Source organism: Eleutherodactylus coqui, chromosome 7, assembly GCF_035609145.1.
Source record: "Eleutherodactylus coqui strain aEleCoq1 chromosome 7, aEleCoq1.hap1, whole genome shotgun sequence".
Taxonomy (NCBI): domain Eukaryota; kingdom Metazoa; phylum Chordata; class Amphibia; order Anura; family Eleutherodactylidae; genus Eleutherodactylus; species Eleutherodactylus coqui.
Window position 1 is genome coordinate 158,480,652 of NC_089843.1, and position 19,197 is coordinate 158,499,848.

Below are 19,197 nucleotides of genomic sequence, written 5' to 3' on the forward strand. Positions count from 1 at the left end.
CATTGCAAAGCAATGGTTTTAAAAAATCGCCGGACGCATGCGCATGCGCAAATCGTGCAAAAAAACGCCCGTCTGACTAAGGCCTAATTGTGCACAGCTCCTAGTATATAGCGCACAAAAGTAGGGCATGCTGCGTTCTTTTTGGGTTCGCAAAATGCAAGCACAAAAAATGTATTTGTGAACAAAATCAATGGGTTCTATTCTATGCACATTTTGCAGAAACATGTGCAAATACGTTTGTGTGAAGGAGCCATCCATAAGTCCTATTGGGATATATGGATATAATAGAGGCAGGTCCACTACTTGGGATCCCCATCAATAAGCCAGAATGGAGGGCTGTTCTGTAAATTAGAGATTTACCTTGCCTGTTCAATACAGTAAACCATTTTATTTTTTAAAATGGGATTGAAATGTTAAAACTGTTGCAAGAAAATCAGTGGATTTGTAGCTTTGCAACAAAAAACTTCCAACCGTAATAAATAAGAACAGTATTATGTACAATAAGCATAATTTGCCTGCTCACCATGTTTGCAGAGTAAATACTTCAATAAGTTACTGATTGCAACAATTGTATAAGAGAATCCGGCCCTCAACTCTGAATGCAAAATCTTGCAGCTTTATCTCAACACAGAATAATACCTATCATCAATCTCTAACGAGAACTAAATTTTACGTTTAGCTCATAATTGCTCATGTTGGTCAAAAAATCACAGCCAAATCATAGCCTCATAATATGAGGTCATCTTTATAGTGGATGTACCAGATCAGTCCCCCATCATGCCATGTAAATATTTGCAAGTAATGGAGAGAACTTGGCACCCATGGATCTACAAATAAAATATGTTTTCAAAAGATAAGTTTTAGGCCTCAGTCACACGGGCGCATCGACACCCGTACACCGGCGCCGATGCGCCCGTGTGACTGCAGGAAGGAGACAGACATACCTGCAGACGGACGTCTTTCTGTAGCGCCGGAAGAAAGAACACATGACCGGCAATGAAGCCGGTCACATGTTCTTTCCTGCAGCGCTGCAGAGAGACGGCCATCTGCAGGTACGTCCGTCTGCTGGTGTCAGTCACACGGGCGCATCGGTGCCGGTGTACGGGTGCCGATGCGCCCGTGTGACTGAGGCCTTACACTGCTCCTACTAACCCACAGAAACGTACAACACTGGCTGAAAGTTTGTTCTTGCATCTTACTGCTCTGTTTATTGGTTGTCTGCATGTACCAACTTCCGGCCACTTAAAGGGACTCTAGACACTCCAGCCTCAGCCGATGCCAATGTGCCCCAGCCTTCTAAAGACTTTTACCACAATATTTGGAGAAGGACACTCAATCATTTAGACTCTACTCCCTGGTTTAGCCTTTAGCCAAATACATTAATGAGTTGGTCCACTACTTCTGTTGGCCTCATTACAGTTTGGTCAGGTGATGGATTCTGCTGAGTGATTACCCTATGCTAGATATCTAATAGATGGCTACTGCATTAATATAGCAACATACCTGCCAGGACCAGAGTTTCAAAATCCTTCAAACCATCACAGCTCATTTAGAAACCTTGTTTCCTTTCTCTGTTCCTGCAGCTGCACTGCTGCTAGTCCAAATACCTTCACCTCTGCAACCTTTTCCAGACACTCAGGCCTTTTCCAGGTCTTCATCTGCATGTACACCCATGCTATGATGATAGGTTCCCCAACTAGTACACAATCCATTTTGAAGTTCTAGCTCAAAAAGTTTGTTCATATAGAGAAAAGGTCACTTAGATAATTTTCCTAGTAACTGCTAAAGCTCCGACCTGACCTCTCCTTTTCGGTAACAGAATGACCCAGTGATGTCCAACCTTCAGTTTTTTAATTGTACTTGGATGACATGTTGCATTCTCTCAAGACCTCAGCTCTCCTTGTGAACATGTTCCTACTGTCCAGCAGCAACTCTGAGATAACCAACTATATGCTAAACTAGAAAATTGCCTTTTAGAAAAAAAAACTTGTCTGCTCTTCATTAATTATATAACTTTTGTCCAAGGCCTATGGATTCATCCTGAGAAACTGTTTCCGTTATTCAATTGGCCTCAGCGGGGTCTTAAAGCTACCTAATATTTCTTGGAATTTACTAATTATGATTGGCAATTTATTCCCCATTCTTCTGGTTACTGGCACCTCAAAACCTGTCCATATATATAAGACTTTAACAAATTTTAGGTGACTGACGTTCATTTAAAAAAATGCGATTAATGGATGATGAAACATTATAGTCTCCCTAGAGTGTATTCCAGCAGAATGTAAAATTTTGACTGTGATCAGCTGAAAGTAGAAGTGTATAGCAAGACTGACTGCATTTGGGCAGATCATTTTCCACTTTTTAAGATGTTTTTTTTTTTCAACTTTGCTGATGGGATCATTTATACAAATGATACCCAGCAGGGGCATAAATATAGGTGATGCAGGAGACGCGGTTGCACCCGCACCCAGGAGTCTTAGTGGGCCCATAGGGCCTCTCTTCTCAATATAGGGAGCCCAGTACTACAAATAAAGCATTATAGTTGGGGGGGCCCTGTTACAGATTTTGCATTGGGGCCCAGAAGCTTCAAGTAGTATGATTTTTTCAGTATTCTGCTAATGCATTAACCCTTCAGAGTTTTCATCTATCCATGGCATGCTGATTCTTGTAATTTTTTAGATCCATTAGGTTCCCGTGCTGTTGAAATGTTGCTCATATTCTACAGCAGAATTGGCTGTGGAAAATCTGCAGCATTTCAATGGGATTTAAAGAAATTTCATCCACATGCTGCAGAGAAATGTACAGCTTGAATTGACCTGTGCTGTGGATTTTAAATCGCCAGCATGTAATTTGATGCTGCCAATATCATGCCGTTAAATAAGGGTGTGAAATCTATATCAACATTTGCACCAAAATCTGCATGTAACAAATGGATTTTTATGCAGATCTGCCGCAGAATTTGCAGCGTTTTTTTCCACTAGAGAAAGTCTTCTACATTTGGACATAACCTAATTCCAGATTTTTGCACAACTTGATGGGCTGTGCTGTCCAGTCTCTCTAAGACATAAAACCATCAGAATTGCTGTTTTTGCTCTCCTTGCTTCCATAAAATAGAATAAAAACTAATTATAAAATCTTGTGTTCCAGAAATAGTGCTCATAAAATACGCAGCTCGTCCCACCAAAAAACAAGCCCTCATAGAGCTTTGTCAACCAGAAAGTAAAAAGGTTATGGGCCTTTCAAAGCGGCAACACATAAAAAAGTCAACTGTATGGGATTTGACATGCAAGTAGGATCAGAACTTGACAACTGTTGTCTTTTAACTATTTAATGCACAGTTGCCTCAATGCCTTATCAATATGGCATATGGATGTAAACAGACTACGGCTTGGTCGGCACCCATGGGCCAGTTTTGTGCACTTGCTAAAATTTGCCAGCTAGCCCCTGTGCAGCAAGTCAGTTTTTGTTTTAAAGTTGATGTAGAAGCATAGAAAAGTGGTGGCAAAAATGACCGCATGGTCTATTTACACTAGTCTGCTCTTCTTTTCTTTCTTTCTTTCCTTTCCTTTCCTTTCTTTCTTTTCTTTCTTTTCTCTTTCTTTCTTTCTTTCCTTATTCCAGGCATGCTTGAATATACTTACTTTAGTCAGAAGGACTAAAATTATATTACTGTAAGTTGAAATTGGAAGTTACTACAAGCCCAGGAGAATCCTTCATTTGAATATTTGGCATGTTTTAAGAAGAAGTGCATAAAAATAGGATTTTGGCTGTGATTGTACCACTTTGCAAATTTACTGAATTCACTGAATATTTTATATATCAATTTGCCTCCAAATGTTGATAGCTCTCTGCTTGGTGAAAATGCAAGGGCTGCAAATAATATATAGCTAATTTGAGCAAATCCACATACAATTGAAGTTATTTCTATACATGCCAAAGTGCAAAAGAACAGAAGACTTGACCAAATGATTTAAAAGTCTATCTTATAAGTTCTACTATTTTAGAAGGCATCCGATTAAGGCCTCCTTCACACGAGCGTATGTAATTTTACGGTCGCCCGCACGCACCGTAAACTCACATGAATGGCGAAAAGCCATGATCAAGTCCCAATCTTAATTAGCCATTACTCATCCATTCACGCAGCCAGGTGTGACCTGTTAGCAAAAAACATGCTGCAGCACGGAAATCCCTCGGTCATCATAAATCCTTGGAATACCTAAAAAGAGGCACCTGTAATCTTTTCTCAGCGTTGGACACAGTTAACTGCCTCCCCCTCGCTTTTTTTGCAGCTTCCATAGGAGTTTATGGTAGCCGCCAGCATATATCCGTTGAAAGATAGGGCAAAACCTATCTTTTGTGGCAGCACCTAAATTCGGTTGCCGATTTCGGTTGCGTATGTCCTGTTTTTTCTGGCCGTGATTATTTTCACAGCTAAAAATCGGTCATCTGGAAAGAAATGTGTCAGATGGTAATGATTTTCAGCCAACGCATAAACGCGGCTACTACAAATGTCAAACTAATTGGCCTTTAGTTTCTGGCATCTTCTCTACTACCCTTCTTCTACAGATAGCCCTGACCTACCATCCAGGCCAGAGGCGCTACTGCTCCTACTCTAGATCAGAAAAATGCTTTACAGCAATAGGCAGTGTTAGCAAGAAAGCAACTACAATCAGCCCTGTACTAACCTTTGCAATCCAGACTTTTATCTGACTCTGGGAATCCCAGTCTATGCCTGCAATCCGTACATAAACCTGTGGCTGATTGCATATTGCTATATCTACTAGATTTAAAACACAAAGAGAAGCTATCTGTCTATTACAGACTGCTATCTCCCTCAAAAATCAGCAGATCTATACTATACAGAGAGTCTGTACTTTAATATAGACTACAGTCTCTGAAAAATATATAGACTATAGATCTGCCCTATATAGTGAGACCACCTGAATTATAAAGGTTGCTCTCTACTGAAAATACAAAAATCCTATATAGGAATGAGAATTACCATTACTGCCTATTTTACCTCTGACAGAGTAACGCATCAGCTCTAACCGAGCAAATATTACTCTGGAAAAGGATATCAAATTGTAACTACAATTACAGCATATTCAATTAATCTCCTGATGAGCCGCTTAAACTAGCGGAGAAACGCGTCGAGATTGAAAGAGATTGAAAAGTATTACGATCTGAGCCTATGAATGCTCTAATCGAGATTACAAAAAGAACAATAAATACAAATTAATGTATGTCCATGCAGCCACCTAACAGTCATTGGAAAGGAATTGGGTCCTTACTATTACCAATGAGACTGTCTGACACTACATTATATGATAGGAAGAGACTATGCGCCCCAACACACCTGAACTCCACTTGGACTAAGAATTATACTTTGCCAAGATAAAGTGCTCATACCCTCCGTATCTACAAACCTTCCATGTTATAACAAAAATACGGGAAGAGATGCGTAAGATACAAATTTGATTTTACCTTGACCCGAGCTCTATGACATAGCGACAGCCACGACATCGGCCCACTTTAGAAACATATCTCATATGGTGCCTCTTATGCAAAAAAAAGAAGGGCACGTGATAACCAATTAAGTAGCCCTAGTCACTTGTCTTTGATTTAGATTTATATACCTCTGACAATCGAGAGGGTTATTTGTAGTGCCCTATTTCTGTCTACTGTGTTTTTAAAGTTATCTAATAAAAGGAATTGATTTTATTTATGTCTAAACTGTGAAGGCCTTCTTATGGATAGGTACAACATTGGCCATACTCCAATCATTAGGAACATCACCTGTTATAAGGGACTGGTTAAACAAATCAATTAGAGGTGCAGCAATCACAGATTGGAGTTCTTTAAGGACTCTGGGATGGATGCCATCTGGACCCAACACCTTATTCAACTTTGTTAACTTACAACATCAGCCTCCAAAAACACTCGATCTGAGCCCTTACAACTAGATGTACTACCAGCAATAAACATATTATTATTCTGCAAACCAGCTTCTGAAAAGACTGAACAAAAGTATCTGAGCATATAATCAGCAAAAGCCTTACCTCCATTACTATAGTTATTTCCCCATCTTTAATCTTTGTAATTCCATAGCTTTTCTTCTTAATCTCATTAATATACCTGAGAAACGTTTTATCCTGCTCCTTAATGGATTTGGCCATTTCTTCCTTGTGCTTTAGCAGCATTAATAATATGTTTTGCCTCTTTCTGTCTAATTTTATACAACTCTGTCAGTTGTACTTCCAGTTTCTTTAAACCTCTTTTAGGCAGACGTCTTTTCTTGTTACTGTGTTACTATTACTAACTTCTCTAGTAAACCACAGTGAGTGTTTTTCCCTTTTACGTTTGTTAGTTTCCTTGACACAAAGTTTAGTTGCCTTTAAAATTACCATTTTTAATTGTCAAATGCTCAAATACTAATGTTGCTTTAGGCCTAAATCACACGGGCGTATTTCCATAGTGGAATCCAGAGCGGGCATCCAACTCCAGATTCTGCAGCAAATACTGCCCATAGCATACTATAGAAAATCACTTTTCCCTGCACATGAGCAGAAATCGATTGTGATTTTCCGCTCACAGAGGGAAAATCTCAGCAGGGTCTAAGGAGGATTCCATGCAGACAGCTTCCATTGAATTCAATGGAAGCCATCCGATCCGTGACCTGCTTGCTGCTATCACTGCAGATGGGCCACAGTATTGGCAGCATCGCCTAGCAATGGCATAACATCATCTGTACTGCACATGCGTGCCAGCCGGCACATATGCATTACAGATGAAGAACACTGCAGACAGTTATGCAGGGGTCCGCAGTGGACATCACCCGGGCAACAGGTCTGATTCCACTACGGAATCCCGCATTCGGAATCCGACCTGGCCGTGTGCATTCAGCCTTAGTCTAACCCGTTCTTAAGAACTCACCAATATCCTTGACATTAGTCTTTCTAAAATCTAATATTTTGGTTGTCATAAAGGATTGCTCAAAGTCTGTTGTTTGTCAAACCATAAATATTGGTGATCACTGGAACCCAACTTGTCCTCCTCCTTATTCAAAGATCCACATTTGTGAATACTAAATATAGAATGCTATCTCCTCTGGTTGATGTCTTAATAAGCTGTTTTAAAGATGCTATTCTAAGTGCCTCCATCGAATTTCTGCTCTTTCTTGTTAGTGCACTCGGGATATTGCAATCAACATCAAGCATGATGAAGTCACCTGTTATTATAATATCTTCATTTATTGTCATTTGAGTAATTTTATTAACCAACAGGTTATAATAATCCTCAATTTGCTTTGGAGACCTATCTACTAGTACATTACCAATTCTGTTATGAGTGGGATATTAACTCAAAATGGCCTATAGGTGACACCGAGAGAAAGCTTCTTCCATCTGATTAAGTGTTTCAAATCTAGTTCTCAAATAATATAGTTTTGAACAGTAGGGAAATGTGTACTAAAAACCACAATTTCTCAATTATTTTTCTAACCATGATTTGATTTATAAGATTTCTCAAAAAAAAAAAATCATTCAGGTTTTAACATGGTGGCAGAAGAAAATTCCAGCCATTTTTTTCCCATTATAGTAGACTTTGAAAAAAAAAAAAAAAAAAGATTTTGTTTAGTTGTCTATATTGTTTACAAATCATAAAAATGCTGTTTTTGTTTTGCAACTCAGAGTCAACTTTATCTCATTCTAAATAAATATATTACAGGAACATGGCATTCCAACAGACATGGGCTATGCGGTGGCTCCCCATCACTCAGGTGTCTATCCAGTACATATCCAACTTTATGATGCTTGGAAAAAGGTTTGGAACATTAAAGTCACAAGTACAGAGGAATATCCACATCTAAAACCAGCACGTTACAGACAGGGATTCATTCATAAAAATATTATGGTAAGTTACGCATAACTACAATAAGTTATGGTAAACTCTGTGTGGTAACTGAAGCCATTGGCCATAAAAACAGGTTGTTTTGATGTAGGGACATAGATTGTTAAGGGATCACAATGAGGCACTAACCTTATGTAGTCTGTACAACTTTTAATAAACATCTATACATATTAATCTAGAGTAGGACTCTGACAGGTTTACATGAAAATACGTTTTCTTGATTATTGGCTTCTTATTTTGCAATAAAGTGCCAACAAACATATGCTCTTAGCTTCCTCATATATGGAGCTTACCCTAAGACTATGTTCACTTCGGGGCAGTTTTGCCATGGAATTTCCACTGTATTTATAGTAATAGCCAAGTGGATAATATTTTCAAGATCTCTTCCACACAAAAGGGGAAAAAATCCTCTAAAAACTTGTGTGGAAATTTGCATACAAAGCGGATTTTAAATCCATAGCATGTAAATTGTAGCACTAGATTTTTGGTGCAAACTCAACCTCTTCTAATGAGGGATTCTGTATTCCACACCAAAATCTAAGTTAAATTTTCCATTAAAATCTGAACCAAGTGTTGTGGGTTTTTATGTGGATTTTCTGCTGTGGATCTACTATGGAATGTCCTCTGTCCCATGTGGATATAGCCTTAAAGCTATCAGCTGTCAATTCACAACTGAAAGGAAGATCCCTAAGTGCTTATTGAGTTCATAAGCTATTGCAAGAGAAACCAGTATTTTTAAAAAGTATTTTCTTAAGATGAGAGGACATTAAACAACATCTGCAAACTAATAGCGGTTGCTATACACTATGTAAAAAAGTATTTGGACACATAGAGAAGATTATGAAATTTGATTTTTCAATATGATATTGAGCTGGCTTTGGGCTCAATGACTGCAGTAACCCTCCTAGGCATGTTTTCCAGCAAATTCTGAATTCCTCGAGGAGAGCTTCAGATAGAGATGCGGGAGATGATGTGTGTGTTGGGCACACATGGGTTCAGTTCTAGTTCATGCTGAGGATGTTCAATGGGATTGAGATCTGGACTTTGAGCTACTCAATAAAGTTTGCAGACCGCTAAAAAATGCTGCCGGACAGAGTAACTTACTGTTCCGATCGTGTGGGCAAACAAAGCACGGGGCCCACACGATCGTGAACAAAGGGGACTGGGTACGTGCATAGGTTTCTGGCAAACTGACCCTGTTGTACACGGGAGGATGGCAAGGTCCTACCTAAGCGGAGACATTGCCCCAATAAGGGTAGCCCAGCGGTCTTCAGATCGGGGCCCTAGCTGATCCTAGGAGCCACCCACCAGAACAGGATGCATTCACATGCCACATGACAGTGACAGAACAACAGGACACACAGAGCCAGAATACACAGCATACAGCAGCCACAATGCAAACACTAATAGCAGATGATAAGCTGAATATAAATGCGAGGTGTTAGTTCGTACATTGGCCAATGAACTTAAGCTGCAAGCCCCGGCAAGGCCCCTCATATCTTGCAGTCCCTACACTAGCAAGACACATCTACTAGAGAGCCCTAGGGGCCAACCTAGCGCAGACATAGCAAACAAACTCAGCAGACCAAACTGACACAAAATAAACGTACAAACGGACATGAACCTCAAGGCACAGATTACACAGCAAGCTGCAACAAAACACAGATAGCAGGTCACACAGCAAAATTCAACAGACAAGGATTCATGATTGCTCACCCAAGGGTCCATACAGAGACTGACCAGGAGCTGGATTTATATGTGAGCACAGACCCAGGAGATTGGCTAGCAGGAAGAACCACACCCACCCAGCTCAATCAATTAACCCTGTGAGGTCTGTGCTGCTAGGAAGCTTAGAACTACTGATCCCAGCAGCACATGTAACACTTACGTTCGAAAACAGAGGTAAAATTGCAGTGTTTTGCCAACGCTGTGTGAGAGAGTGGCCTAAGAAAGCAAATAATAAAATTTCAAAATAAAAAAGACTTACCTGGGCTAAGCAGCACATCCAGTGGACTAGTAAAGGTTTTATGGACTGATGAATCAAAATTTAACATATTTGGTACATCATACAGGGTTTTTGTACATTGTTGAGTAGGTGTGACACCAACTGGCAAACATGTTAGGAAGAAGCGTGATGGTCTGGAGCTCTTTTGCTGGATCCAGAGTTGGCAACTTGCACAGGGTGACTGGAACACTGGGCTAAAAGGGCTACCACAACATTTTGATAAGCCCTGCAATACCCTCTGGTGTATGCCTAGTTGGTCAGGTGTTCATATTATAGCAAGAAAATTATCTAAAACATACTTCTAGGTTATGTCAGAACCACGAGAATACAAGAAGAGTGGTTTCTACTTATTTTACAAGTACAGTAGTTCCTGTAGCTGATGATACATTCTTCTTGGAGTACTGTATTTCAGTGGGATATGTCATTCACAGCAATATGACCTTGTTGATGTATTGCTCTGTTTTAATCCCCATATGATGATTATTTGTTCAGTTGCACCCGACCTTAAGTCATTTTATGGATCGACTTTCTCCACGCCTTTCTGTCTTTCACTGCTTCTTTCAGTTCTGCAATTGACATGTTTGTGGTGGCCTTAATCAAGCCATCTTGTTCTTTGTTGTCCTGTTCTTCTTTTTCCACTGACTTTGCCAAGCATCAATACTGTTTTCATCACATGGCCAAAAAAACAGAGCCATTGTTTGATGCTTTTGCCATATAGTGATATTTTGATGCAACTTAACACTGCCCTGTTTGTTGCCATGACAGTCCAAGGTATCTGTAACATTCTCCTCTAGCACCATAGTTCGAATGTGTCAATTTTTCTTCTGTCTGTTTTCCTGAACATCCAACTTTCACAACTATACTTCTTTATGGGTAATACGATTGCATTTAGTGGTCTGGTATTTGTTACAATGCTAATATCCTTGCTTTTCCAAATCTTTTCCATTCCTTGCATTGCATTCCTACCAAGTGTAATCCGTCTCTTGATCTCAGGTCCAGATTGCCCATTGCAATCGATTTTCGATCAAAGCAAAATGAAATCTTGGACCGCCTCGACATTGTTAATTTTTATGTTCACTGTACCGTTGCCTACCGTGGTCATGACTTTCGTTTTCTTGCTGTTGAGATACAGTCCCATGCGTTAACTTTACTTTTGCACTTGTTGAATAAGGTATTCCAGGTCCCTTTTATTTTCCGCGAGAAGGGTGGTGTCATCTGCATATCGGAGGTTGTTGACATTTCTGCCACCGATTTTGACTCTGATTTGTAATTCGTCCAAATTGCATCGCCTCATGAACATATCTGCATACAGTTTGAAAAGGACTAGTGATAGCATGCAGCCTTGCTGTACAGCTTTCTTGATTCTGAACCAATTTGTGTTTTCATAAGCTGTCCTGACTTATGGATCAAAACGGCACATATTTAAAGTGGTTGTTTCATCACAAACATTGATGGCATATCACTGCTTTTGGGATCCATGCCAATCCCTAGAAAAAAATTAAGAGCAACTCTAGAAAAGTACCATGCCACTCCTGTCAGATCCTCTTAACTTTTTCTGTGGGCAGTATTGTTGACTCATTGTAGACAACCATGTGGCATCCACAAAAAGTCAAGTGCTGTTGACAGGAGACAAAGAGTTTATGACATTGAGCAAGACGTAAGGTTCATGGTTCATTCCCTGCTCCATTGGCCCTGGCAAGTCAACACACCATACTTATGATTGCCTACCATCTAATGCTACACTTTCCCTGCTTGGGGAAATTTTCTGTAAAGCTAAGCTGCTGATTGCCAGGGTTTGAGATATCAGACCTGTTGTGATTTGTCTTGTTGATACAACCCTTTTCATTTCTGCCAATGAGGGGTCAGATACTGTTTTGCTACGTGAGAAAATTCCTCTATCTTGTCTTGGAAAATGCATTCCAATTTCAATGGATAGAATTCAGTCCAGTAGTAGACTCTAAATATATGATTCCAGTGCAAAGTTTTGATACAAGCATTTGCATGAGTCTTAACGGGAATGTTGCCATTATAACCTTCAGTGATGTTGATAATTTAGGCTTTGCCATGCTTTCCCAGCAGACCAGTGAGATAAGCAGGCTAATGTACAACATTCTACATCTAAAGTTCACCAAATGATTGCAGCCTGCTATAAATATGAACCTATACTCTAATTACATTTTTGTAGGACAGTGGAAATTGTAAAATCCCATTCAATCCTAGAGGTTATTGAAACGATCTCATAATTAACTTGATCAATTTTAACAATTACATTAAATTTCATGAATTGCCCATTTTGCAATCCCGAGGTGGAGATGGTTTAATCAATTAATCAAAGTCCAAGTGAAAGACAAAAGTTGGAAAGCCAGCGATCTGCAGGAAGCATTCATTACTGGTGAAGTAATAAGCCTTTATTGAGTACATACTGAAAAACATGAGCTCTGAAGAGAATCATAGAGCCTGCTGTACATTACTAAGAGGAAGTACAGAGGTGAGATTGTGACATAAAAACTGGAAAAGGTGCTATAAATTCAGAAAATGGAGCCCATACAAAGCGACAAGAGAGATAAGGGACCGAAGTGATAACATCAATCTCTGTAGAAGTTCAAAGCCTGGAATGGGAAAGCTGTGTTATAGTAAATTAAACAGCTATTGCCATTAATGACAATAATACATTTGTTGCAAAATAATTCCATATTTCTTAGTATTAAAAAAAACAACATTATTTTAGTTTGTAACCTAATAATTGGATAATTAAATTGACCATATAAGGAATATCAAAAGATTCTCCCTATACATGTGTAGAGAAGGTTTAGGTTAAGCAGTAGCCAAGGGGATTTGCATACTCAATCCTTTGCCCTTTCTTTGCATAGATCAAAGTAGCTCAACACTTTGTGGTATTGTTTGCAATTACTAAAGCAATGGATTTTCAGACATTCTCAAAGAATGGGTTGAATTCTAATAAGGTTGACTGTAAAATATTCCTTTTATAATTTCAGTAAAATACATCTTTTGAAGCCATGCGTTTTGCAAAGGTTTATCATAAGCTCCAAGATATAGGACAGAAGTGTCGGAAACCAATTTACGGAAAAGCATTTTTAAGACCTTCTATCTTTGAAATCCTAGGTTACCAAATCTTCATTGGAAAAGGCTTTCATTTTGTGCAGCTGCAGAGTTGTGGAGACTAGCTTATAATAAATTCATTATGTAAGCTTTACTGGAAAGATTCCCTTCCTCTACTACTGCCCTCTGTGTCTTTGAAATATAAATACACTGGTATTTAATCAGCTATCCCGGAATCAGAACAATGAGTTGAAGAGAAGCTATCTGATGGATAATAACCTCTATGCATCTCGCATTGAAAGAGAATGTCTGTTTTGTGAAAACCTTCAAGTTTTAATCACGGCATAACAGTACAAAAGAGGGCTTAGATGACATTCCATTTCTTTTTTGGTTACGTCTTTTCCTACAAACTTTTGGATTATGGATTGTCAGCCTTAAATGACTTTATAGTGCTATAGACATGAATGAGTTAGAGCACATCTTAGATATGATTTTTTCCCCATTTTAGCAGAACACAATCGCATAACAGAAACGGTAATGCAAACAAAAGCTTTAGTGACTTTCATATTTGCAATTTTTTCCTTTGCTATATGCTGTTCAGAGATCTGCTACGTACCTATATTGCACTTTTGAATAAAATGAAAGGTATTTTTCAACTATGATTGACCATCTGCATTAGTCCCTGACTTCCTCTAGGAGGTTGTAGGTAACCATAATGTTATCTTTTAAATGAGAGAGTAATGGTGCGGACAGCGCCTCTAGGAGGCCAAAAAGGCCAATAGTGCTTTATGGTGCGTGAAAATATAACTAAGTGTAGCAGTGAAATTGGTATATAGAGGAGACCCTGTCCCACTAAGGGGACATCAAAATGAGAGCATGCAAGGAATGAAAAACTGGGTGGCTATATCTTCATTATCTTTTAAATTGAACATATGATGTGTTTAATTTTAGCCTCATTAATAGATGACAAACTCTAAAAGAATGTAAATGTGAGTCCTTTTTTTGGAAGACCGTGGAATTTTTCAGTTTTTCTTTTTTTATTATCCCTGCGTATTGGTCAGCATGACTATGGTGATACTAAATTTTATATATATATATATATATGTATGTGTGTGTGTGTGTATATATATATATATATATATATATATATATATATATATATATATATATGTATGTGTGTGTGTGTATATATATATATTTTTTTTTTTTATGATGAGAGAATGTTGATTCCAAAAAAAAACAACTTGATGGTAAAAGTTGGACATTGACTTAAAATTTTAGAAAATAGTACATAACCTATGATAAATGTGGGGCTCACGATTAAAGCCACACCTTCATATACATGCACCAATGTAAGATGCCTAAATAAAGGCATAAGCGAATTATAGACATATAGTATATATTAATTCATAGCATTCTATTATATTCTGATTTGGTGATGGCATAAAGCTTAGTATCATTCATATTACCACCTTTAGTTTTAGAACTTTAAAGCGACACATTTCGGTAATATGTCCCAGATGCTTGAAAATACAAAAAACACACGTCAGGGAGGCGCTACCTGTGTCGGCTTGTAATTATTAGGTCTTTAGAGTAATCACTAAAAGTGAATTAAAATGCGTAAAAAATGAATCAATTAGACTCACCCGGTGTCTGGCGAGCACCCCTGTAAAGGGGTCTCACCAGCACCTCCACATCCTCGTCGGCTTTACCGACACTACAAGAGAGCCCCCACAGGTTCAGGTCCCTAAGAGCGCGGGCTTTTCCTTTTTCCACCAAATTTTTATACCAGATGCTTGAAAAGCAGAACAAATTCCCCCAAAAGAGCTAAAGGTTATAATAATTTATAACTTATAGGAAGACCATTCACTTTCTCAGACAGAGCATGACGGGAGAATTTTTTTCATGCAGCTTGCTCAGTGAACATTAATATTCTGGAGAAAACATCTGCATTACCTCTTTTAAATGCAATGTTCAATGAAACTATTTACCCACTTCAGTCACACCATCCAGAGTTACGTATATTATAAATTAATCTCTTTCATAATGGAGGGATTATAACATGATCATCATCCTCAGCATCATCACTTGAATCTTTTTAATGTCTAGAAGGACTCTGGTGAAGGTTTTGAAAATATTTAAAGGGAATCTGTCACCTACTTCTAGCCCTATAAGCTAAACTTATGGGCTGCAAATAGGTGACCCGTGGAGTCCAGCGATGTAAGTTTTATGCTTACCTCTCCCATAACACCCGTTCTAATATTTAATAGGCGGACTACTTAGCAGCACCGGTCAATTCATTCAGCGACGACTTCCAGCACTGACACTGGGAGAATGACGGGGTAAGTGAGTATAAAACCTACATCCGCAGACTCCAAGGGTCACCTTTCAGGACAAAAGCTGAGGTTATAAGGCTAAAAGTGGATGATAGATTCCCTTTAAAGGGGTTGTCCCGCGCCGAAACGTTTTTTTTTTTTTCAACCCCCCCCCCCCGTTCGGCGCGAGACAACCCCGATGCAGGGGTTAAAAAAGAACACCGGACAGCGCTTACCTGAATCCCCGCGCTCCGGTGACTTCTTACTTACCGGCTGAAGATGGCCGCCGGCATCTTCTCCCTCAGTGGACCGCAGGGCTTCTGTGCGGTCCATTGCCGATTCCAGCCTCCTGATTGGCTGGAATCGGCACGTGACAGGGCGGAGCTACACGGAGGCGGCATCCTGCACGAGCGGCCCCATTGAGAAAAGAAGAAGACCCGGACTGCGTAAGCGCGTCTAATTTGGCCATTAGACGCCGAAAATTAGACGGGCTCCATGGAAACGAGGACACTAGCAACGGAACAGGTAAGTGAAAAACTTCTTATAACTTCCGTATGGCTCATAATTAATGCACAATGTACATTACAAAGTGCATTAATATGGCCATACAGAAGTGTATAGACCCACTTGCTGCCGCGGGACAACCCCTTTAATAACTAGCATAGTTTATTCATCTTTAAGTGTTTGCTTTTGCAATGAGGTGTGATAAACCAGTGACATTAACTAGAGATGAGCGAGCATGCTGAGATAAGACAGTTAATCGAGCGAGCATCGCTCTTCTCGAGTAACTGCATTCTTGTCCGAGCAGGCTCGGGGGGGGGGGGGAGGCGGCGGGGGGCCTGCTCGGACGAGAATGCAGTTACTCAAGAAGAGTGATGCTTGCTCAAGTAACTGCCTTATCCAAGCGTGCTCGCTCATCTCTAATATTAACATATTTTCGAAATTCAGTCCTCTGTATTTTTTTAGAAGATTTAATGTAAAATTTACTGAAGTCTTAAATTTTTTGAATAAACTGACCACTTTTGACTTGTGATGTGCAAAATGTATCTATATATCTATGATACAGCTTTTATAACACTGTGGTACAGTGGTTTAGCTGTAAAGTACATCTAAATAATGCAGTCCCCATATTATTATCAGATACCAGTTCTACATATTGATAGCTAGTAGAGTGCAGTTACCTCTAGTGGTCATAGGTAACATCTTCTCTGACTGGAGTTGTTCATTTAATCTTTCATTCAATTTTCTTTATCCAGGCCCAGAACACCATAAAGATTTCTTAAAGCCACAGCTTGTTGTTGTACACTCTCCCCGTCCTGCCTATACTGCCTATGCCCCTCTTAGTGTAACATAGTATGGTAGGCTGAAAGAAGACAATGTCCATCTAGTTCAGCCTGTTTCCACCCCCTTGTTGATTCAGAGAAGGCAAAAAAAAACAATGAGGCAGAAGCCAATTTAGCCCATTTGGGGAAAAATTTCTTCCTGACTCCATAATGGCAGTCGGAATAATCCCTGGATCAACGTTTGAAAGTTCCTACCTGACTCCAAGAGATGGATCAATAACCCCACTGGTTATTTAATGTCTATATCGATAATATCATAGTGCTCTAAAAAGACGTCTAGTTGCTCTTAAACTCCTCTATCGATTTTGCCATCACCATGCCCTCAGGCAGAGAGTTCCACAGTCTCACTGCTCTTACAGTAAAGAACCCCCTTCTGTGTTGGTGATGAAAAATTCTTTCCTCCAACCATAGAGGATGCCCTCTTCTTACCATCACAGTCCTGGATATCAACAGATCATGGGAGAGATCCTTGTATTGTCCCCTAATGTATTTATTAGGGTGTTTCATTTTTTCAAAGATGTGATTTTCATATGACTTTGCTTACACCCTGAGTCTCAGTGATATAAAAAATATATATGCCAAATTTCAAGAAGATTGGATAATATTTAGGGGTTGCACACTTTGATCACTTTTTTTTCAAACTAGTGAAATTTCTAATATTGAAGTGCTTTGTACTAATGCTTCACTGAGGCAGTGGAATCAAAATGTACTAGAGGATGCCTTCACAGTTTTAATCCTAAAATATAACTTTTAATATTTATTTTCTAAAATTAGAAGGCTAAAGGACAGACAAACAAACACATATGTGGCTGTGTCCCTTGATGCACCCCTTGAAAGAATGTATAACAAAGTGTGTGCGCTGAATATCTTCCCTTGTGTGGGGAGTAAGGCGCCAAGAAATTAGGTCCTACCAGAAGTTCAGTTGGAGAACCAACTGAGAATTTGCTAGATCGGTAATCTCAGATGATATATCAAGGTGGTAGACTAATAGCCGCAAAATATCAACGGGTTAAAGCCAAAAGAACGGACATTGGCATTTATTCAATTCAAAAAGGATTACAGTAGATTTTATGGTTCCGTGGTTTAACACGTTTCTGCTGTTTCTGGCTCATTTATTCGGGAAGTGGACCGATTTGGGCTACGTGACAATATCATCGGAATGTCTTTTGATACTACAGCATCTAATACAAGACTGATCCATGGGACATGTACCAGAATTGAAAGGGAATTTAGATGAACATTGTTGTGGTTGGCTTACCGTCATAACACCCATGATCTAATATTGAAAGGAGTTTTTGAGGAGTGTTGTGTCATGCCATCAAGTGGTCCTGACATCCAGATTTTTCATAAGTTCCAAAGTCTGTGGGCTTCACTTGATAAGAAGTCATATACAACAATGTTGGATGAAGAAAGTCCCTTTCAAGGCTTTCTAGAAGAACAAAGAGTGAAAATAGTGCTCTGCATCAAGCAAGGTGGATGACAAAGGCAATTTATGCACTTAAAATTGTCCTCTTCACTAAACAGTTGAATGTTCCTCAACGAGAATTAAAAGGAATGCAACAGGTTGCACATTTTGCAACCTCATATATGTTCGCTTTTGGCATGAGGCAATTGTAAGTGGATGGGCTCCAAAGAATGATTTGGATATGCTACAGATGCAGGCGTCAAAAAAAGTGCTCTCACAGTTGCTAAGAGACACCTATGGTGTCTGTCAGAAACAAACGTAGGATTTGCTTTTTTGGACGAACGTATTACTCAGGCTGATAAGAAAAATATGACTAAAAATTTAGAAACCAAACCTGCAAAGAAAAAGGAAATGAAACGATTAGAGGGTAAAAACCTAGTTTTTGAAGGAAAAGACCTGAACCATTTTGTTACTAATAAAACAAAGACGTTCTTTGAATTGTTTGGGATCCACTATGTGACAGATTACCGCAGTGATTCTCTAAGAAGCCATGTGAATGCTCTTAAGGTGGTCCATGATACCGCAGAAAGAGGAATTGCTTTGATAAAAAATTTTAACGAATAGCTCAGGGACAAACAACAAAAACAATTCTGGTTGAGCGTAGTCGAGCACCACAGAAAAGTTGTCACCAAGTGAACAAAAGAAGGGATTGCATTGTTCAAAGTTGATTAATATAACACGTTTTGCCTATCATATTACCTATTAATCTTAGTGTCTAGTGTTAGTATTATTTTAAGTTTGTGATTTCTAGTTTTCCTAAAAAAATGAATTAAAAATTAAAAATTCTTATTTTTTGCCTACTTTTACAAAACTGATCAAAGTGTGCAACCTCTAAATATTATCCAATCTTCTTGAAATTTGGCATATATATCTTTTACATCACTGAGACTCATGGCGTAAGCAAAGTCAGCAAAAATGTAACATTTTATTTTTTGCCTTACAAAATGAGACACCCTAGTATTTATACATAGTTATTTGGTCACCCCTTAACTATCTTTTTTTCCAAGGTGAATGATCCCAATTTGGATAGCCTCTCTGGGTATTCCAGTCCTCCCATTCTGTTTATTAATGTAGTTGCCCTTCTTTGAACCCCTTCAAGCA

General features: G+C 39.1%; 1 protein-coding gene across 1 annotated transcript in view; it reads left to right on the plus strand.

Annotated features, from left to right (window-relative positions):
* Window positions 1–19,197, plus strand: part of LOC136573612 (bifunctional heparan sulfate N-deacetylase/N-sulfotransferase 3-like) — a 261,734-nt gene that overhangs the window by 68,495 nt on the left and 174,042 nt on the right. The window contains exon 4 of the mRNA XM_066574885.1: window positions 7,726–7,911. Within this exon, the coding sequence (XP_066430982.1) occupies window positions 7,726–7,911 (186 nt within the window). The remainder of the gene's footprint in view (window positions 1–7,725; window positions 7,912–19,197) is intronic.